Raw genomic sequence first — 22,500 nt, forward strand, 5'->3', positions numbered from 1 at the left:
CAAATTAATGATAAAAAGAAAATATACTACATTGCTTTTTTGTCTCGTGCCTGTCATCGCGGAAATATATTCACATATATTTTGACAAATTCGATAAATGTTAAAGATTGTAATAATCGCGTGGATAATTTTGTTCGTTGGGAGTTTTGATATGAATACTGAATTGATGGTACAATTGATGAGACGAACAATTGCGTTCAATTTTTGCATTAGACTATTCAGTCTTCTTTCTTGCGCATTACTCATAAATAATCGGTGACTATAAATTTATTCAGTAATATCTATTTGGTTCACTAAACAGTTACTTATGGTATAATGTATTTATACTAGTTCATCTGCGAAGATAGAGAGTTATTAACATTTTCTTCTTCTATTCTTGGAATAGAAGTGGAATAAAAAATTGTATCAGAAACAGTTAATTTAGATTTTACTTTAAATAATACCAATTGAATTAATCGACGATTAATTTATCAAGTAAACTAGGAGTAATATTTTTCATATTTAATTATACATATACACAGTGTCTATATGTATATGTTTCCTTGATAAATTTTTTCTGTTGTATAATCTCTGTTAAGAAGAGTAATAGATTAGGGGATATTTTAGATAAAATTATTATATTTAAATACATATATATATGAATTGTTATATATGGATAATTTTTCTTATTTTATTAAGTTTCATTTTAAAAAAATTGAAAAATTCCTTTTTTTAATACTTTATCTTCCCTACCAAACACTTTAATATATTGTATGAACTCTCTAAAAGTCAAGCAGTGGTTTATTATGTGATGATAGTGAATATTCGCTGATTCACTGAATTCAGTGCTATACTTTTTAATGATAACGTACCGATTGACTTTTAGAGAGTATGTTGTATATGTATACATTTATGTATATACATATATCTATGCTTAAAATGTGTTGATATGTGCACAAATTCACCCGGGAAGGCATCGGTGTTTTCTAGTGCACATGCGTATTACAGCATACCCAATCAGAAACGACTCATTGATTGTCGTTGAAACGACATTATATCGATATTGAACCCGTCATATTGACGTCAATTCGACATTGTTTCGATGTCGATCGACAAGTCATTTATCGCGGGATATCTACCACACATCTAATACATATGTAATACATATGCAAATGTTATTTGAATAATGTGCATACATTGAAAATCAGATGCATACACGTGTACATAATTTACACATTTAATGTATATACGGGGTGTCTCATTTTAAATGATCCACGCAAATATCTCCAAAAATATGAAAGATACGGAAAAACGTTTTAAACAAAGTTGTTTGGTTCGAAGGGGGAAATAAGATGGCGTCATTAATTTGACCTTGAATAGTTGCTTGAAGGTCACGTGAAGGTCACCTTCAAATTTTTAAGCGGAACCCCCTATTGTTTATTATACTAGCTTATTCTACTAATTAATATGAACCACTTTTGCCCGAAACATTTTTTGATTTGCCTAATACTTTCTGAGATATTATTATCTCTCTAGAGATACTATTATCTAGTATTTCAAATTCTTTTTGAACTTTGAAGAATATGTTTTTAGACCAGAAATTGGATGGGGGAAGAAAAAGAAATATACTGAAATATCTGTCGTAGTCCTGTTTTTAACGACAACCGCGGTGGCAGCGATCCAGTTTTCCGACGAGCGCGCACATACTCAAAACGGTCGATAAGCAGAACTACTTGATATCGATCAACGTTTCGCGAGCGGTTTCCTCGCTTCTACTGTTGGCGGCGCCAGTTACCCCCGTCGGTGTCCTAACCTCGTTTTCTCGGCGCGGACGTTCGCGTACGCTAAATAACCTAACAGTTGACGGTGTCGCCGTAGAAGGGAAAACGAAAAAGAGAAAAAAAGCGCGGTCGGCGTGAGGTGTCTCGAGAGAGGACCGTTGTCAGAAGCAGCGAGGAGCCTGGTAATTCGCTCACGATGGTGAAACTGACGCCCGAGCTTATAGAGCAGTCGATGCAGTACATCAATCCCGTGCGGGATCGCGAGTTAGATCTGCGAGGTTTGTGCGAGATCGCGCGATGAAACCTGTCATATTTGTTGTCTCGTGTATCAAGCTCGTTTTATCATTTCTATCTCGCTGGTATGCTTGCAGGATACAAGATACCAACCATCGAGAATCTGGGCGCGACTTTGGTAGGTACATGCTTCACGAGAAACGACGATCCGCGTCTGGTCGTGAGTCTGTAGGACCGTCTACGTTGGAAGTAAGCACTGTAAGCAGTAAAGCCAACGGCACGCGATACTATGGAAATAATTAATTTCTTTACTCCTACCCTTACTTCTTACGCCAGGCTTACTTCATCTATTGTAGACGATCCTTATAACGAAGTTCACAGCTGTTCACTACATTACACTACATTTTTCTGTAGGATCAATTCGACACGATAGACTTTTCCGATAACGACATACGCAAACTGGACGGTTTCCCGCTTCTGAAGAGGATAAAGACCCTGTTTTTCAATAACAATCGCATCGTCAGGATCGGCGAGGGATTGGAGCATTGCATACCGAACTTGAGTACGCTCATGTTGACCGGCAACATGATACAGGAGCTGGGCGACCTGGAGCCTCTGGTGCAGCTGAAGAATCTTACGAACTTGTGCCTGCTTCAAAACCCGGTGTCCGCTAAGCCGCAGTACAGACAGTACGTCGTCTACAGATTTCCCCAGCTCAGGCTGCTGGACTTCCGAAAGATCAAGCAGGCGGAACGCGAGACGGCGACCGAGTACTTCAGGAGCAAGCGCGGCAAGGAGATGGCGCGCGAGATAGCCAAGAAGGCGAAGGCGCAAACGGCGGGTACGTCCGCGGACAAGCCTCTGACCACTCCCGAAGAGCGTAACAAGATTCGAGAAGCCATTACGAACGCGTCTTCCCTGGAGGAGGTACAGAGGCTCAGTAAATTGCTGCAGGCGGGCCATATACCTGGCGAGGAACGATTGCAAAATGGTGCGTGAGCTCACACGCGTTCTGTACTTTCATACACGCGATATTTAACATTGTAGGCTGCGGCCAAGCTGCCGCTGCAAGTACTTCGCAGCGTTCCTCTCCTCCTTGTACCTTTATTGATAAAAAGGGAAAGAAAAATATCTCTAAGCACTTGGTAGCGGCAGTTTGACCGCAGCCTTAGACACGCTCGCAGATCTAGAAACGAGAACCGCCACTATGGATTCTGTTGTTTAATATTGTATTGTGTGCTACATGTAGGTGGCGGAGCCGCGGAGCCTATGGAAGAGGATGATGATTAAATTGCTGAGATTATTAATTTAAGTACAAAACAAACTTCCCAGTGTAAGTATGCAGTTTTGACGGAGTAGAGGCGTGATAACAGTGCATATATTATGCTGATAAGAAATTGTATACTACACGGATTTACTACTACAGTGGTACTCTTTTGGAGTAACGCGGAATTTGCTTTTTTGTAAAAATAAAATGTGGAAATTAGCCTGGAAGCGATTTTCGTAATCACCTGTTACACTGAACGCTATTTTAATATATCTGTGTGTTTATTTCAGCAGAGTCAATAAAGAATTTCTTCAAGCGACTCGTCTTGTCACTGAATCTCCCTTCGCGTCCCTAAACATGCCCGTAAATTCGCGGGTCGAGGGACGAGTGTATTCGTAATGTGTCCAGCTTGCGCCAAGACTTTTAATTTCATCATTTTGGAAGTGACTTGTTTCTCCACTCTAGCCGATCGACGAATTCTCAACGAGTGGGGAGACAATTTCCTTCACGCGAAACGATTTATTACCGGTCGGTGTACAATCGCCAGATATTTTCGTATATTGTTGGCGCCACTGATTTAACGATTTATATAATGAACAAATAAAATTTGTAAGGCTCCGAACGTGAAATCATGAATACCAAATAATACAGGATATAAGAGCCAAGACAGGATGTGTTGGTGTTTAAATGATTTTAATTTTTTAACTAATTAAAATGAAAAATAGAGAGGAACAAAGGAAGAGAAAATGATGGGCAATATGAGCCGTCGCCGGATCGAAGATAATTTTTTAAATTTATCGCGAAGAATTTACCTCAGCCAGGGCTTGAACCTGGACCTCTCACCAGTTCGACCACCGTGGTTTATACAACGAACAACCACAAATTGCAATACATAACGAACAATCGTCAATTTATGTGATGAACAAAAACAAAATTATGTAATAAACAATGTTCCAAAGTGGTGCGGTGCAATTGGCTGAGGGGCGCGCGTTACGTAAGCTGGGTCAGTGGATGGATAGGATAGATGTCAGCGCGACGCGACGGTGCGCTCACGGGTCTCTCTCGGCTGCTCGCCCCGCTGGACACGACTTGAGGGAGACAATGGGCAATTGGATCGCTACCTATATAACGCATCCGGACACGATGCCCGTGCCCGACGGCAAACCGACGTTCGACCCGATGTTCGGATTTCCGAACGGTCGAAAACCTAGGGGCAAGTATGCTCGAGTCTAACCTAGTACTTGGCCTTCGCCGCGCAGTATCTCGCTATCAGCCGAGTGTGCGTCTGCGACTGATCGTCTGGACACGGGACGTTCGCTGTTTCTTGTCACCCCGCTAGGCCTACCCGTCGAGACCGGACAGCATAATTGTGGAGAGTGAAAATTGATAACTGGCTGACACAACTGGCGATTTTAATTAGGGACGATTTATTGCGAAAAAATATCACCTCGGCCAGTGCTTGAACCTGGACTTCCCTGCACTCTAAGCGGGCGTCTCGACAATTCGACCACCGAGGCAAATCTCTTAAGTTGCCAGTAACAGATAACAATTTTACTGACCGTCCCAATTTATACCCGTGTTATGGCAATCTGCTCCGCGTTTACATCCGCAATTAGAGCAGCCAGTTAAATCTATTCGGAAACCGACTGTTTGTTGCTGAGTGTCTGCTAGAAATTTCGTTGGCGGACTGCCAGCAGGAACCGTGACGGAATCTGATAGTAGAATACGACCGGCAGATTGTAAATGTTGAGTCGAACCTATTGTCAGATCATGTCGGCAAGTTGTTACTTTTATGCTGCGTGTAATTATATTCGCTTAATTTCGCGGAGATAATTGTTCACGTTGATTGTTTTACAAGTGCAAGGTTTTGTCGTTTTATCACCGAACGTAATTTGGAAAATCGTGGCACGCCACGTTTCGAATGTCAACGCTGTTTGCGCCAAGACAGCAGTAGCGTTTGCGATTCAAACTTTATTAAGTAAGTTTACCAAGTAGTAAGTTTAGCTAGATGTCAATTGATTGTCTGCCGAATTTACAGTGATACCATATTCGGAGGAAGATATGATGGCTTTTAAGATCCCCCTGGACAGACGCGATTATTGCGCCCACAAGTACATGGACCTGCACGAGTGTAAGAGGCGCCATTATCCCTTCATGATAAAGTGTGCGCACGAAAGACACGAATATAACCGGTGCCACGTTGAAGAGTAAGTTTTATTAATTCTGTGTTTCTGTGTTTTAGGCTGGTATCACATTTGTCGTGCAACAAATTTTTCGAGCGCGTTGATTCACTGCGGGATAGAAGAGTTCTCGAGTGTTTAGAAATTTTCTAGCTTGTAGCTAGTCGACACACTTAAAAAATTTGTCGTGCGACAAATGTAATATCAGCCTTCGTCTTATGTTTAACTTTGTCACCTCTTCTAGTAGGCTTCGTAGCGGTAAATTTTGTTGGCGCCCGACCATTCGCATATGCTCTAATCCTCTTACGACAGTTGTAGCTTCTAGTATATGTGCCATAAATATAAAAATACAAGTATATCCCAATGTTGCTTGAAATACCGTGCATAAATTTTCCAGGTACACATTGGTAAGAATATTGTATTTGTTGCAGTTACACTATGAGATTGAAGGAATACGAAAGGGAACGTCGCCTCCTCGAAAGACAAAAGAGGATACAGCAGGCGGCGACAGCGTGAAAGTTCATAGGATTTTGATAAATCTTGTTCATCGTCGTCGGTAACTTAGGCTGCACTTATATAAAAGCGGGATTGTGCCCCGCCACTGTACATAAGCTATATCAATAAAATGTATTTAACAATAAATTTTCCACTTTGTGAAATAGACAAACGCAATGATGATCCTTGACAAGTTACGTTAGATCGACACGAGTTCCATGCTGACAATGCCATGCTAACAAGATGCTGGAACTTATTTCGCACTCTGTTTAGAAAATCTGAGAGAGAGGGAGAGAGGGGGAGAGACTTATTATATGTTTTATTTAAAGTACATTTTTAATAATTTATTCACCTATATGGACAAGTAGATTCGATCTCGGAAACTTGTGTCCAATTATACTTAGATAACGGTCTCCCTTTCGCGAGTCGATTAAATAATTAATTTAGTCGCAGACTCGAAACAATTTACGTTCAGTGTTAATATTTTAATTAATATTTCATTCTTCGTTACAAAAAAAAAGGGAGATGCAATATGTACAAGGTAGTGCATGCGCGACCGGCGTACGCGAGAACCGTAACCCTGAGATTATTGTCTCGCACGTCGAGAGATTTGATAACTTTCTCTCTCTTATCATTCTATCGTACAACTGTTAAACCCCGAGTGTCGTCGCAAACGCCCCTCGGCCGTCGCCCGGCATTGTTCGCGGCGTTCGCGGTATCGCCTCTTGCGCTCCTCGTGGCTGCGCAGCCTCATCGAGGGAATCGATAAAACGGGAAGCGCCGCGCGGACGTGCAACTCCGCGGGTCCTCTCCGACGGCGTCGGACCGTGTGTCCGCGCCGGTTCTGTCGCCTCGCGATATTCGTCATCTCGCGTCTCGCTATGTAATCCCGTGGACGTAGAATAAGTTGTGAAACATCAGCGTGGTCTCGCGTGACTTTTCTCTCCGTTAAAAATCAAACGATACACTTTTATATGTATATATATATAATATATCGCCTCTCTGTGCCTCACAGGATGGTGAGTTTCTTAAGACAAATCGAAGCAATAAAATATATTGAAGTAATTCAAGATCTCCGTATTTTTATTAGTGCATCATTTCGACGAGTCGTAAGCTTCGTTCGTTCGTAGTAACTTGCCAGCAAGTTTTGTTTTTTTGGAAAACGGAATTTTCTTTATCATAACACGTCATGGATATGTGAATTCGTTGGCACATTTCTAACTACGTTTCTCGACACAAATTTATTTAATGGCAGGAGCCTGTCGTAATTCGTACCGCACTGCGGTTTATGCGGCAGTCTCCTCGGTTCTTCGTCGAGCATATAGGTATATTTCCCGATTGTTCCGTTTCTCGAATCGAAAAGCAGTGCTTCTCGATTGTTTTAAATATAACGGCTACGTTCGACAGAAAAAGCTGCTTTGCAACTGTTTGTAAAATTCATGAATCTGATTGGCGTATGCTCTTAAATTCACACAAGATTGAGAGAACACACCAATCAGATTCACGAATTTTACAACAGTTGCAAAGCAGCTTTTCCTGTCGAACGCAGCCATTGCAAAGATAAACTCGTCAGATATGTATTTTCTCGTTTTAGGGCAGGTTGTTCCAATCTCTAGGTAAATTAACTAATAGTTAAATCATGTGTGTGTCTTTGTTTTTCCTTTGAAAAAAGATAGACATATAATTTAACTATTAGTTTACCAAGAGGTTGGAAAAATCGGCCCTCACACTAGTTAACTAGCGGCAGAAATTATTTAGAAATTGCGCAAAGCAATATCATGCGTGTGAAAAGGTCTTCAAACTTGTATCCCGATACCTCACGTTGATTCTGAATATTACGAATATCACACACAATTGTATAATTTTCAAGATCAATTAGTCTAATACGACGGAATATTTTTATAATTGTAATCAACGTAATTTTCAAGTCGTATACACCATCTTTTGTGTTACGTGTCTAAAACGATGGAATTTACTAATTATTATCATGTACGTTTTATTGCTACTTCGTTTCGTCCGTGCGTTCCTCCCCGCGCTTATTGCAGCCTCGAAATTCCAGGCTTTACAAATAATACTTGCCATTTATTTTACTTAACTTATTCCTCGTTTCTTAACTTCATAAAGAATGATTTTAATTAAGCGACGGGGGCCGATCAAAATGTACGAAGTGACATTTAAGGCTGTTGAAGTTAACCCAAGATCCGAGATGTCCTGCACGCGAGACCCGAGATATCCCGAAGATACACGCCCGGGCAGAGTACAACGAATAAAAATCCTCTTCCGTACGGAAGCAATCTCTACGCTCCGCACCAGTGAAACGTTTGACCTCGATTATCTATCAGGAAGACATTTCGACGCGACGTTTATGCATCGAGAGTTAATATAACTTATCTCTGTAAAAGCGACTAAACAGCCACATTTGATCGCTGCCTGACGTAAAGGAATTTCTAATGGACGATCCCTGTGCCATCGCGGACTTTTCGCTATATCGCCTTGCTAAACTGATAAGAGATACAATGGCATTAACCCGTTATGACCCGTTAACCGACTGACCCTCCTTCTCCATTTGTCAGTTTTCCTTACTGAGATTTCTTCTCGCACTATTTGCGATAGTCTTTATAATTGTTAATTTATATATAAGAATCATAAATCGCTGCCGGCGCAGTTTTCGCTCGGCGCCGTAGTTGCCTTTTTGTCGACATTTGAATTATTCCGTTTTGTTTCCAGAATCTAACAATAGAAATTTCGTTTTTCTGTATTAGGACGCGCGCATTTGCATTTATTTATCCGCACCTTACTGACGATTGATACTTTCGAATATATGAACCGTTCAAGGGGTCCCTCATTTATCGATACATCAACGACGTAAAAGTTCACCGGTATAGAAAGGAGCTACATTTCGACGCGATATGTGTGTACGTGTTGTATTGCGCATTTCGTTCGTCGTTAGAACGAAGATTTTCCCTTTCGTATGTCCCTCGTGTGTTCTATTCAGCCTTGAGTTCCTTCGTGGACTTTCCTTTGCGGTAAGCGGACCTGTAAAAGTCGGAGAAGAGCACGAAGAAGATGGTCGAGTGAAGTAGAAGGAGGGCCGCGACCAGTTTTGGGTAGCCGCAATCGAAGACGAGGGCCTGCGCGCTATGCACGAACACCAGGAAGAATTGCACCTGCAAAATCGATTCAACAAATCAACAGATTTAGCGATACGGACACTAGAATCTATGAGCGGTGAGTAAAACTGTCGATAGCTAAAAAAAAAATATATATACATTCAATTCTGCACGGGGGAAGAATTTTCTTTTAAAATTTACCCTGGAAGCCACGTAATCGTGAGTTTTGTGAAATTTTAACGCACATTCTGCTGGTAAAACGTGTGATAAAATTTCAAAAAGCTCTTATAGAATTCTTCGAAATGCCACGTTGTCCCACGATTACACAATATTCAGGATAAATTTCTACGAAAAAAAATGCTCTCCGCGTGAAAGCGCGGGACCGCAGGAGCGTGTATCTTGCAATTTATGTATAAAAATTTTATTGTCACGATTCATACGGATATTGTAACTTGTATAATTAATTTAAGCCTTCCTTTTTTCTTAAATAAACACTTCACGGGGCCGACCCCGTTGTATTTTACACCACGCGCGCGCATTATGTTTTTCTCAATTCCTGCACAGCCGTGCGTTGCGTATTGCTCAGTTGACTCGATAAACTCTGTATTGCAACCGAATTCATTAAGCGATTCGAAGAAAGAACGCAATGCAGTATGTAGCAATAACTATCCGTATATCTAATATACCCAGCGCATGTCGTTCTCTCTCAGCGTACGACGATCGAGAGGCCAGCCCGTGAATGGGACAATATTGGTGGCGTGCGAGTGCTGTCGGTACTTCTTTTGTGTAAGGTTTACTTTGCCACTGGCATTTCTTAATTGTCTTCTAAGGTCGATATAAAATGTGCGAAAGAAAAGAGATTCTTATCCATCGGGGTGAGTCGTTACGCATAAATGTCAAACATCGTTGACCGACTTACAGAAAGTACGTAGAGGCGTGCGATGGCCGAGGGTTTCCGGCGTGCGAATAATTCGCCGTAAATTTCTTGGCAAAAACGATCGCACTACTTTGTCACCGATTCGGTGTCGCGTCCAATCCTACGTCAATCCTGTTTCGCGGCACATAAAACGGGATTTGTGAGCGAATGGCTGTGTTCTACGAATAATTGCGTTTCGCGAACGAACGCGCTGTCTCTGATGGGATTATCCCAGGTGTCTCGAGATATCGTTACGAAAATCGCAAGGAGAATCAGAAATGAATTAAGGATTGCATAAAGTTTAAAACGCAAGTGCTTTAAAAAATGTCAGTGTTATGCATTGTTTTTAGAAATTTTCGCCGGTTAGTTCCTGAGAACATTCATAACAAAGTTCGAGATTTTTTGACGGATTCTTCCGTGGAAGACTTGCCGCATATCAATTAAGAACTGAATAAATTTATGTAGATACACAGAATTGCGCGATAAAACTTTTCCTGCGACATAAAAGTGGAAACACGGAAACACTTATAAATGTTTTTAGAAATTAATAACTGATGAAAAAAATCTAAAAATATTCACATTGCTGACATAAAGAATCTATATTGTAAATTTTACACAATTCTTAACACTTTTTATTCTCTCTCTTTATACTGTCTTTTTAAATAAATACCGTTAATTACATTAAATTCAGTTAAATTGGATTTAACAAGACGCAAAATTAAAATAAAAACGCGGTATCAAATATCAAAGCGAGCGAGCGAGTAAAACTATTTTCATGTCGTTTTACATTCACGTATCTATTACGGGATTTAGAACAAGAATTTTTTAGAGACCCGGTAATTCGCTAAAGCTGTTTGCTTACTTATAAATATCAAAGATGCCATTATGAAATTTATCGGAAAAAAACCGCGAAAGAAATATTTTTTGTCGTAATAATCTAATATGCCAGTTAGCTAATCATTAAATCTTAATTAACCCACGAAATCGTTTGATTGATTGTTGCCGGTATCATTTTCTGCAACCTGTACAATACGTCGTGACTAATTTCGTGATTGACGTATTGCAGCGAGTGTGTGGAATTTCCCGGGGACTGGATAGTTTATTAGAATTTTATTCTCTTTGCTTTCAGCAATTCAAATGCCAATGCATCCCCGCATCACGATTAAGTAAGCCCTAAAAATATTTTTTGTCAATGTAATCCAATCGCCATCCTCGCGCGTGACAAATTGATTAAGAGTTCGAAGTGCTCGCGCCGAGACTCTTATTGAAAAGTGATCGGACTACCACGTTCCCACACTCTTTGAACCCGCCGTTTCATTTCGTTACGCCAAATTAAATTTCAAGCCAAACTATGAATTTCCGATCATTATCCATTTAAACAATCGGCTATCTCTTAAGTCCTTTGCGCGCGCAGTAGCCGATGCCGCAATCGCGATACGTTGAAAGATTAAACGGCCGTGTATCTACAAATCTCTCATTCGTTTCAAAGTGTGCGCTTTCATCATCGAAGAAACTTTTTTTCCTGAATGCCGCTCGCAGGTATCCCTATCTGCGCGTTCTCGTCTTGCGACGGTACCCCTCGAGGGAACGCGTCGCGAGTGGACACAAAGCGAGTCCGCTGGTACACCTGTATCTCGGCCGGACATATGCGCCGGTATGTAGCGAATCGATGGTCTTGCGAGATAAACTGGGATAGGTTGAGGCATATAGGTGAGGCTTCATAGGTATGCGGCCGGTTCGTGGTAGCTCGCGACGCCGGTTGCAACGACGACGATGACGGCGGCGGCGTGACGGTGGTCGCGGCGGTGGTCGCGGCGGCGATCAGGACGACGGCGGGCCGCGGCGATGATGTTGACGATGGTGTTGGTGGTGGCAATGGTGGTCGCGATGATAGCGATGGTGGTGGTACACAGGTGCCGTATGGCATATCGGAATGCCAAATTGTTGCGCCACTGCCAACGTGGTTGGCCGAGTTCGGCGGCCGGCTAAAGCGAGGTCTAGTCAAGTCGAATTGCCCAACGCGCCTTGTACTTTTCACTTTCCCTCACCCCTACCTACGTACGCTTGGCATGAAATTTTGCCTGGGTAGAGACCGGGATTGACCGATCTAACGGACACCAATCGCCGATGGCCCAGAATCCGCGAGTTCGCGCAATTCGCGCGTATCCGGGCCGACCGCGTCGCCGGTTTTTCGAACGTACCCTCTTTCCCAGCGGCGACCAAGGCGATTTTAAGCGGTGCTCCGATTAGTGGCACTGGCACGGGGCACGCTCCGCACTTCGCCGATAACAAGAGCCGACACCCGCCGGTTTTTCCCCCGACGCCTCGCAGCGCGCGGGATGTGCTTGCGAAATATTTTCTGCTATTATATTATCGTAACTTTAGTTGGTCTTTGGTCGTTCATTTATGCGTATCGACCCTCGAGCTTCAACTTTGCAAAATATTTCATCCCAATCTCACGCCCGATATAACAAAAGCTCCTATCAATTGGATGATATGTTACAAAGCGTGTTAACATGTTGCATTTAATTGGGGAAAACAAGTTTCAGATAAAAATTCGTGTGTATATTCAAACACGTAAGCTTGAAATTGAAAAGAAATGATAAATAAATACTTTTATAAATGATTATGCCAAGTAAAAAATTTAACAGCACGCGGAATGACAAAATAACTTTGGTAATCTTATTTCTTTTCTGTGCATATCGGGATGCAATACTTTCTACTAAAGGTGTAAACAACGTTTAGAAGCTATAAACGCGAAACGCATTATCCCCTCGTGCAATGTGTTTCATGCGTATACGCAACGTGTTTCGTTACAAGTTTCGTGCATACAATTTCATAAGTTACAAAGTTCGTGGCAACAGTCGCTGCAGTTTTTCCCCACTCGCTTAAAACGGTTGATTTAAAGTCATTATGGTCATCGTTGCAAGAAACCCGTAGCGAGATCCATTTTGGATCCTAAACTGCTCTCGACCTGTAAAGTGGCACGCAAGAGAAAAACCGACGACGGAATACGTTCCGCAGACTTTCGTGTGACGAGCGTGAATTGATCTCTAATTATGAGAATTTGTCCCCCAATTACCGACATTTTCTACCTCGCGTCGTTTCTTTGACAATATACCGTCCCCGAAATACGAGGTAAAGCCATTTGCGTCATCGTAATTGGTACACAATGCTTGATTCTCATCTGAAAAGGCTGTTGCGGTAAACGAAGGCGTACATTGCGTTGGGAAGTAGATTCGTAGGAGGACAGCAAACACACTACACGCCTCGATTAGCATATTTCACGTATTGCCGATGTGCACCCTTTAAATCTTTCAAGCGGTCTGAGTGGGTCAGTAGTGCCTATCCATTCACTTTCAACAACGCGGGTTATTATCGGCTCGGCGCGAAACCCGACGCGTTGTGCAAGAAGAAGGTATCGCGAATCGGTTTTGATACGTGCGCGGGGGGGAAAAAAAATCTCGCTCGCGTTACTACCGCACGCTCTCGATTCGGAAACATTGGGTCACGTGTCGCATTTTTGCGTTATATCCGCCCGGAGTTTGGTCCGGCATTATTGCGCACCACCCAGGTGTTTACGAGCCGACGTATACCGGGCCGGCTTAAATTATACGCTGCGTAATGAGAAAAGAATTCCTTTTCTAAAAGATAGTAATTTTCCTCCAGTTTCCTTTACGTCAAACGTATAATCCGCCTTAAATTGATCTATATAATTCGGCGCGGACTCTTATTTCTATCATTTTCCATGTTAAATCGCGCTTAAAATTGTCTTATAATTATCTACGTATAAGAAAAGAGTCCGGGCACTTCTGTTATATTTTGCGGTTTCGATCTGAATGCGCCGTTTAAAAGTTTCTCATGTATTGTCAATTAACTTCAATTCCCCGCAATTCTTACAATTAGTTCGCGCTCCTGAACCGACGAGAGCTATCGGTCTGAGAAGAGATACTTTTTGTAATTTGACGTAAACGTACCATTTAAAAATTGCGTACACTGTCGTTCGTCTTAATTCCGACTCTTGCCAGTTCTCCTTTTATCAGTCTTCCATTTCAAATTCTTGACGTGCGAGTGATTTGTGCGAGTTTGAAGAAGAGACGCGACACGACTGTATACTCACCAGTTGTACAGTAGTCAGATGCTTCTTCCACCATAAATACTTCTGAAATTCCGGTCCCATGGCCGCTAACATATAATACGCGTACATGACCACGTGCACCCCGTTGTTTATAAGATTGCCCAGAGTGCCATGACCGCCCGCAATAAATTTGACGCATATCCACGTCTCGAGGGGTGTCAGGGAATGATGATATAAATGCAGAAATGTCACCTGGCTGTCTTTCTTGCGCAACACGAAGAATATCTGAAATTTCGATGAGTAATGTTCGTTGTGAAATTTTACGAGCTCTCGTAACTTCCTGTCACTTAGCCTGAATTTAGATTCATTGACTTATAATTAAGAATCGCGTCTGGTTCACCTGTCGTGACCTATTATCCGATACACTGCAGGTAAAGTGAAAGAATTCTATAAAGGCGCATAAACTATTCCGAAATAAGAAATTTAAATTAAGAAGGCAGGTGGCCGTGATCGCCTGCAATAAATTTGATATATATTCACGTCTCGAGGGGTGTCAGATAATGATAATATAAATGCAGAAATGTCACCCGACTGTGTTTCTTGCGCAACACGAAGAATACCTGAAACTTCGATGAGTAATGTCGTTGTGAAATTCTATTAAGGAAATGGTCTAGCCGCCGGGTTTCCGAGTTTTTGTTCTTTAAAATTCGCTACCTATCGAGTAAATTGTTTATTAATGATAAATCGCATAAATTTACTTAACCCATTAAAAACAATTGATCGTAATTTGCTTAATTTCAAATAACAACTTATTTACTCGTTCCAGTCGAGGTTTCTTAAATTAAAGCTTTAAAAAAAATAATGGAGTTCTATCGACCGTTCAATTTGAAAGAGAGGAGTACGTGATATTTCACTGTCACGTTAATTGTTAGCAATGCGAGACTCGCGAACTGTATCTCCTGGAAGTTTTCATTAACGAAACGCAATGCTTTTCGTCATCCAGGCGCGATAGAACGCGATAGTGGCAACATATATTGCTGTGAAAATTGAGCAACGAATAACGAGAAAGCCCGTTTCGCGATGATTCCTATGCTCGGTTTTTCGCACGCGCGCTGTCGAAAGACCACCCGAGCCCTTTCTCTCTCTCTCTCTCTCTCTCTCTTTCTTACGCTTTATTACACGAGTAGCTAAACACCCGCTTTGCGGATTGTCGATTTATTCGGCCGGGGTATCTAACGAATGCGATCGATTGATTAAATCTTATCTGCTCTTTTAATCCGCCGACATGATTGCATGCTCGACACGAGCGATTCGGCGCCGCCGCTCGTGCTCACTCACGCTAATGGAAATGATTGCTTCAGTTATTGCGTCGCGAGAAGGGATACACGGGCGTTCGTACATAATTATGCGATTCTCGCGGAATCGCTGGCGGGGAATAGTTTCCTACTTGTCTCTTTCTCTACCTTTCGGTTCTGTTTACTATGCGTATACGTGCATTCGTCGAAAATGCAGAGCGTTCCACCAGATCGCGGCACGACACACAAGAAATATGCAATTCGCTTTTCTTGGTTGACTGCGCGCAATTTTCGAGATAAAAGTGACTTTGCGCCAAATTATGATTCGAAAGCGCAGGCGGATATAATAGAACACTTTTCACCCTTTTATTTTAACTAGATTTAATTTAATACAGTTTTATATCTCGCGCGCGACTGGAACCGGTTTCGGCTATTTTGCATAGAGATAACATGGTGTATCGATGACATTCCGTTCCATTTCCGAACCTCGGGCGGACATTTATCACTGAATCTCGTTATATCGGGAAAGGTACCGGATAAAAGTCCGAATTATACAGTCATTTCACAGGCGATTAATTGCTTTTAGTTCTTTCATGGAATGTAAAGGAAAGTTCTGCGCGTCTCGATACCGAACAAAAGTTTTAATAATATGCATTCTATGAAGACGATGCACCTCGACAGCACAATCTCATTTTATTCTTTGCTGTTCCGAGGCCGCAATTTCGAGTAGAATCGAAAGACGTTTTTATTCCGTTTATTACATTCCGCTCGTTTCCATCGGACACGAGTGGATTTAATTAATAATGTGCAATGTATTGTGCACGTTTAATTGTCTGTAATTTAATAGAATCTGTTTTTGAAACTGATCAATTCGCATGCTTCGCACGTGACTATCGCGCTTACCGGCTATTATGTACGCGAATTTATAAAAGCATACCGTGTCAGCGAATTCCGTGAATTTGCTGATGAAGTACCACCAACAGAGGTTCGCCATCCTCAGAGCGGATGGATTGTGGGAGTAGTCGACCGGTTGACATTTATAGCTGTAGTCCAACAGCCATCCGGACATTAAGTGCTGCAAAATAATGGGAAACGATCGGTCAGACATATTAATTAGCTTCGGCGTAACAATTTCGGCTCTCGGGCGATCTCGTAAATCGTTCAGGATAATCGATTACCACAAATCGTTCGTTTCGACATTAACAGGAAAGCTTAAACTCTTCAAGAGTCAAACGTAATATAGCCTGACGTAATGTAATATCAGTTTGAGCAAATATTTATTTTATTTCACCACGTCGTGAAAAATGGTATAACTGTGTTTTTTCTCTGCCGGTAAGAGAGATGATGAAAGTAAAACACAAATTGCAAAATTACGGCGGAGAAGGAATAATGCAGTTCAGATACCTAGTCTTTATAGAGCGGCGCACTTTATAATTCTTTTTATGATTTCCAATCGCTGTAATTGTCGTTGTCTTCAATAAATTTGATTATGCTCTTTTGTTGTTTACGGTGTTATTCAATTGATTATAAATCGATCGGAAAATCTACCTGGGGAACAGACTGTGCTACACATATTACCTTTCATGCAGAAAATGACAGCAAGTATAAAATCTGTTTCAGGAGCAACTGTAGTTTCAGATCCCATATTTAATTTATTATATAATACATCCAACCTTGATTATATTTATAATACCTTGATTATATAATACATCCAACCTTGATTATATAAAAGATTTAAAAAAACACGATAAGTCGATACTCATCTGAATATTGACGATTTTCCCATGACGGTTAATTCTTTTTTATGTACTGTGCATATTTCGAACCGGAAGCAGCCGCTGTGATATAAGTCAAGAGTTCTATAGTTCAATAATAATGTAAATAAATTAATTCGCTTCCTTCTGCACAAACAGAAATTGCGCATTTTTATTTCCTATTGACACGCAAGTACAAGAAAATTACAAAGTCTTAAAATATTTATGCAAACAATAGGTAAATCGTAATATACGAGTGAAAATTAAAGATTTATTGCGTCATTTCAATTTATGATGATTAGAAGCGATGATATTTGACGATTTATGATGATTTTGCCGATTAATTTATGAAGTCTACGTAGTATACATATCTACGTATACGGAATTGAGATTGTGACATTAACAAGAATTGTGAGTATCAAAGTCAATGTCAACTGAGTTATAAAAATTAGTAGAGTGAATGCCTACAGGTGTACGCATAATTACGATCTTAATCATATGAATTCCATTCAAAATATCAATATCTATTTATCTTTTAATGGTGCACACACACATACACACGCTCCCACGGGTCCGCGCTCGCGCACACGCATACGCACACAAAATCATGATCATGATATGTTTTTATTCAAATATCCGAGTTAGAAATTATCTTCCACACTAATTGAAAGTGAACATAGTTAAGTCATTTTATTTAATATCTTCCAGCATGAAAACGTTCTTGTAAATTTTCTCATATTTCAAACAATAAATTTTCATTCTTTTGAATAGAATTCGATTAAACTACAAGTGGAATTTTACGGCCGACTTTTCATTATCAGCGATTGCTTTTGACAATGACAATTTATACAATAAGGCATTTCGTTGGCTCCGGTGTGAAGGTAAGGGCTATCGCGATTTTATATTTTGAAGCAAATCGAAACCATCAAACGAAGTGAACGGCCAGAACCACGTTGGAAAAGCTGTGCCATTTTGCGTGTATAAAAAGCTCTCCTGACCGACTCTCTAACAGAAGCGGCAGTTATTGCGGTTAGTCACTTCTGCAAAGTGTACTTTCGCGCGGAGGCAATCGTTCATTATCCATTCCACGGCGCGTGAAAATTCATTTCTTATTTGACCTTCCGCACGGAGTTTAACGTCTTTTCGATCGTGCGCCGTAGGAGTGGTGCAAACGGGACTTAATACACCAAGAAAGGTCGAAAACAGGATGTCTTGCTGGTAACAAAGCGAATGTATAATAAGTGCGAATGTATAACAAATCGATTGAGTTACCGGCGAAAGATTCGGCTACTGGGAAATAATTTATGCACATGTATAACAAATCGACTGGGTAACTGTCGAGAGATTCGGCTACTGGGAAATAATCTGTGCACATGCGTTGCCTCCTTTTCGTTTAAAAGTGCTATGTTCAAGAAATAATTTTGAAACTAAACAAGTATCTTGATGTTAAGTACATAGTTGATATAAGTACACGGAGAGTTTTCTTTTGAAATTTCTCCTGAAAATTATGTAATCATGGGAAGACATGGTATTTCGAAGACTTATGAGAGTTTTTTGAAATTTTACAATACATTTTACTAGTGAATGTTTATTGTGTACTTAGTAAGTTACTAGTAAAATGTATACTAAGTATAATTACTAGTGAAATGTATGGTAAAAGTTGCAAAAACTCTCATAAAGTTCTTCAAACTGTCAGGATAAATTTTAAGAGAAAATTCTCTCCGTGTTCTTAATATACGAAAAACGATGTCTAAATCTTTTTTAGGATATATATATAGTGTTTTCTAAGTTAATAATTGCCAGAATAAATATAGGAAAATATACATATGCGTAGAGTATGCACAGAGAAACAAAATTGTATGTTATCGACACATGAAGTTTGTGGAATTGTTAATAAGCCTAAGATTACAATGGAAATGACGGAGTGAAAGAGTATGTAAAACTTTTTTGGCCAGGAATTCGATAATGAAATGGAATCGTTCAAAATACTCCAAACAAGTTGATCATTAGCAAGTAAAAATAACTCGACCTTAATATTTTAATTAGACCTCAGTATTTCAATTGCGGAGAAGACGCAGTTCGCCTTGTTTAAAACAAAGAACATGTTAATATTCAGTAGGTTAAAGCTATCAGCAGGAAAGTGGAGAATCTTTAATTGTATTGTAAGTTTTTTATTTGCAAGTTAATTAAGAAAATCGAAACCGTCACGACGCGCGACATCTAATACCATTTAATCTAATATCGTTATTTTAGATAGAGTGAAATTTTGATTTAAAGTCATAAAGAAAAAGAGAAACGTTTATGAAACGGCAATGTACAGAAATCTCTGTTCGGGATTGAAAAAAAAGTTTACGAAACGGAGTTAAGAGAATATTTACTGCTGAAAATACTATAATTGGCATTACAATTTTATTTCTAATTTTTATACTTTATATTTTTTCTTCTAAATACAATCTAATTGATTGAATATTATCGGACTTACACCTAACTTTCTTTTTACCTGCTAGATACGTTTCACGTAAAAGAAATTGCGTTACTTGAAAAAAAAACCATGGGAAAAGCTGTTTATACGATTGGGTTCAAATGCAGACTGACGAAAGAAGAAATAAAGAATGACGAATTGATTGATAGTGAAATCATGATTGACAATAACAATCGAGGTGCTGAAATGAATCAAAATACCGAGTTACAACGATGAGTGAAGTATATAATCTGTTTAGGATTACTCGCTTTTTTAACGTGATAATATGGAAAGGACATGTGTCGATTGAAAAACTTCATTAATTTATTATTAGGAATTACAATTCAAGTCTGAACATATACACGAGATATTGCAAAAGTTTACGGAAGTTAAAAAAATTTCGCTTAAGAAAATTGCATAGAACTGGGCAAAAAAAACCGTAAAAAACGAGTTGGGTGTATATCGATAATGCTTGCGTTCGTTTTCTCCCACCGGGAGCATAAACTATACTGAAAAACTATAATTTACGTAACGAAAAAACAAACGCAGGCGTCGTATCTCGCATCTAATTGTGAGTTGATTATACCTTTTGAAAAATGATTCTATTTAAAGTTAAACGAGAATAATAAGTACTTATATAAATAATCTGTTTCTCCATTCTTAAGTATTTCTTTGTGCGTAGTTCCTACACTTTTTTGTAATAATGACTTTGTAACATTACAGAGCTGACTCTAATGATAATCCCATTTTTATAGAGACACTAGTAGTTTGTCGATGAACAGATATGTGCATAATTAAATTTTACCGCCTATCTTCATCCGTAACTGTCAATTTAGAATTTACGATTCACGGTGAGTCTGAATTACTAATTAATTATAATAAACAGTTAAGAGGTGAATCGATCTGGTTATTATTAATTAAGATAGAAAAATTAATTAAATTTAATACGAAGTGATTGAAACTAATTATTATAATCAAAATATATAAATCTCCACGCAATTTGTTCCACACAAATGCGCATTAAAATATGAAAGTTGATAGTCGAGGCAAATTTTAAACTCTTTCATCTTGTTTCCTGCAATTCAGTTGCGATAGTAGGGATTAATTGAAAACGAGAGTAAAATTTAAAATTACGCTTGATCATGTTACTTACGTTCATTTCGATCCATTCATTAAGCCATGATTAAGGGTTTCCCTATAATTATGTCGATGTGTGTTTGCTTGTCAGCGAGCACGCGATTTGCATAAGCAACAGGATACACAATATTATAATTTAATTCGCTCAATTATCTATTACTACACGTAAAAACTCGATAATATTCGGCGAAGCTTAATTGAGACACACCTATGGGAATTATATCTATCTGGTATCAGCTTGATAAACTAAACGCGTTCATTTCGCGCGATATAATTGACAAAGTTCTAGGTCGAAGTCTCTTCCTCGATCTTTGTCAACAATTACGCGACTCTATTCGTCTCCTTTCACCGTCACACTTGTTAGCGTATCGATCTCGCAAACGAGGACTACTCGTGGCTGTCCGCTTTGGTAGCTCGTAATCCCCCTCGTGATTAGCTATCCGATCATTTTCGATCTCTATCATGTACTGTACCGGCGGCATACTTACATCGTGACCTATATAACGAGTAAGTTGTCTGACCGGCTTCTAACCGCCGGCCGAGTCCTTAGATCCCGGCAGATCGTCGGCGCTCGTGAACTTTGTACGTCATGTACGCTATAACGAGAACTTAATGATGGCTGTGAGGAAACGCGAAAGTCAAGGGTGACATGGAAGGTCGTATCGAGACTCTCTCTTTCTCTTCCTCTCTTTCACACGCACGCGCTCTTATTGTCTCTCTCTATTCCTTATTGCTATTGCATTCTACACGAGCCCGTTTCCCCGCCCAGGGATTGCATGATTCCGCAAATTACAGGATTTCTAGCTCGTGCGCTTCTTCGTCGGGGCAATTACTGATTCACACGATTATCATTCCATACTTATTTATCTGACGGTTGTATCTCCTTCAACTTGATATTTCGCTTTATACCGTAACGATTTCAGAGCAAACTAGATAATTGTTTTACGTCATTTAATCGGATACATTACGTCGGCTTGTATTGGTAAAATATTTTGTGGAAAAGTCTTTTCATTCTTCCGCAACAAAATGAAACTTGATATTGAATCGAAAGTCCGTCTTACTTTCTCGAAACTTTGTCGTTTACCTCATACAGCATCTCCAGCGAGAAGACGACTTGAAACGCGTTGTATGCCACCAAGACTCCTCTGAGTTTATATGGCTTTCTGTTGGCCATCATACGCGGACCGAATATGAGAACGCCGTACAGATAAAGGAGCACAATGAGGATTGTCGGTACAGGTGAATCCATTAGCGGCCAGTCACTGACTCGTGGATCGGAAGCTGCCGTAAGGATTTCCGTGTACTGATCCAGGGCCATCTTGACTAGGCCCTGGGCACCTACGAAGGTCCTATTGGAGTCTGTCATCTCGAGCCTCAGCTCCGGCTCTCTCTCCGCCACTAATTCCGCTGCCGCTGACGCCATCTAAAAAATGCAAGCTAATATTAGTAAAAATACAATTACAATATATTCTATATGTATAATATTTATTTACCGAATTGATTGACGAAGAAAAAGTTTAATAATCAAATTTGAATCTGACGGCCAGTCAGCATTAAACGAGCCAATTTTGGACGTTCGATGATAAATACAAAATTTAATTTTAGAAATATATAAAGTTTACATGTACGCGTTTTGGCAACACAGTGCCTTCTTCAGCATGTCTAATTACGTTAAGAGAGTTAACATAAGTACGCAGTTTTTAACATTAATAAAGACGATGTGTCCCGTTGTAAAGCGTAAATTCCATTATTGCTAATTTTGATAGATGTCAACGACTTAAAATTATCCTTGACGTATTCGCAACCGCGACTA

The 22,500-nt window shown here is 40.1% G+C and overlaps 3 protein-coding genes across 4 annotated transcripts; 2 read left to right on the top strand and 1 right to left on the bottom strand.

Annotated features, from left to right (window-relative positions):
* Positions 1-1,774: 1,774 nt before the first annotated feature.
* Positions 1,775-3,580, top strand: LOC105561809 (probable U2 small nuclear ribonucleoprotein A'). Of its 2 annotated transcripts, XM_012012132.1 has the most exons (4): positions 1,775-2,038; positions 2,132-2,172; positions 2,409-2,985; positions 3,244-3,580. In XM_012012132.1, exons 1-4 carry the CDS (start codon positions 1,957-1,959, stop codon positions 3,282-3,284), a joined length of 741 nt encoding a protein of 246 aa, XP_011867522.1. In that variant the 5' UTR covers positions 1,775-1,956; the 3' UTR covers positions 3,285-3,580. The 2 variants fall into 2 exon arrangements, with proteins under 2 accessions (XP_011867522.1, XP_011867523.1); XM_012012133.1 differs by lacking the exon at positions 1,775-2,038 and having other exon boundaries at positions 2,166-2,243.
* A 656-nt stretch (positions 3,581-4,236) lies between these two features.
* On the top strand, positions 4,237-6,104 carry LOC105561810 (NADH dehydrogenase [ubiquinone] 1 beta subcomplex subunit 7). The gene is made up of 3 exons (XM_012012134.1): positions 4,237-4,474; positions 5,300-5,468; positions 5,873-6,104. Exons 1-3 carry the CDS (start codon positions 4,273-4,275, stop codon positions 5,955-5,957), a joined length of 456 nt encoding a protein of 151 aa, XP_011867524.1. The 5' UTR covers positions 4,237-4,272; the 3' UTR covers positions 5,958-6,104.
* Positions 6,105-7,450: 1,346 nt separating this feature from the next.
* LOC105561811 (elongation of very long chain fatty acids protein AAEL008004) lies at positions 7,451-22,154 on the bottom strand. The gene is made up of 4 exons (XM_012012135.1): positions 21,772-22,154; positions 16,273-16,410; positions 14,083-14,325; positions 7,451-9,103 (listed from the first exon to the last, which is right to left on the bottom strand). Exons 1-4 carry the CDS (start codon positions 22,108-22,110, stop codon positions 8,924-8,926), a joined length of 900 nt encoding a protein of 299 aa, XP_011867525.1. The 5' UTR covers positions 22,111-22,154; the 3' UTR covers positions 7,451-8,923.
* Between the last annotated feature and the right edge of the window lie 346 nt (positions 22,155-22,500).

The sequence above is a fragment of the Vollenhovia emeryi genome, unplaced genomic scaffold (assembly GCF_000949405.1).
Source record: "Vollenhovia emeryi isolate VEMERY1.0 unplaced genomic scaffold, V.emery_V1.0 DF939200.1, whole genome shotgun sequence".
Classification (NCBI taxonomy): Eukaryota; Metazoa; Arthropoda; class Insecta; order Hymenoptera; family Formicidae; genus Vollenhovia; species Vollenhovia emeryi.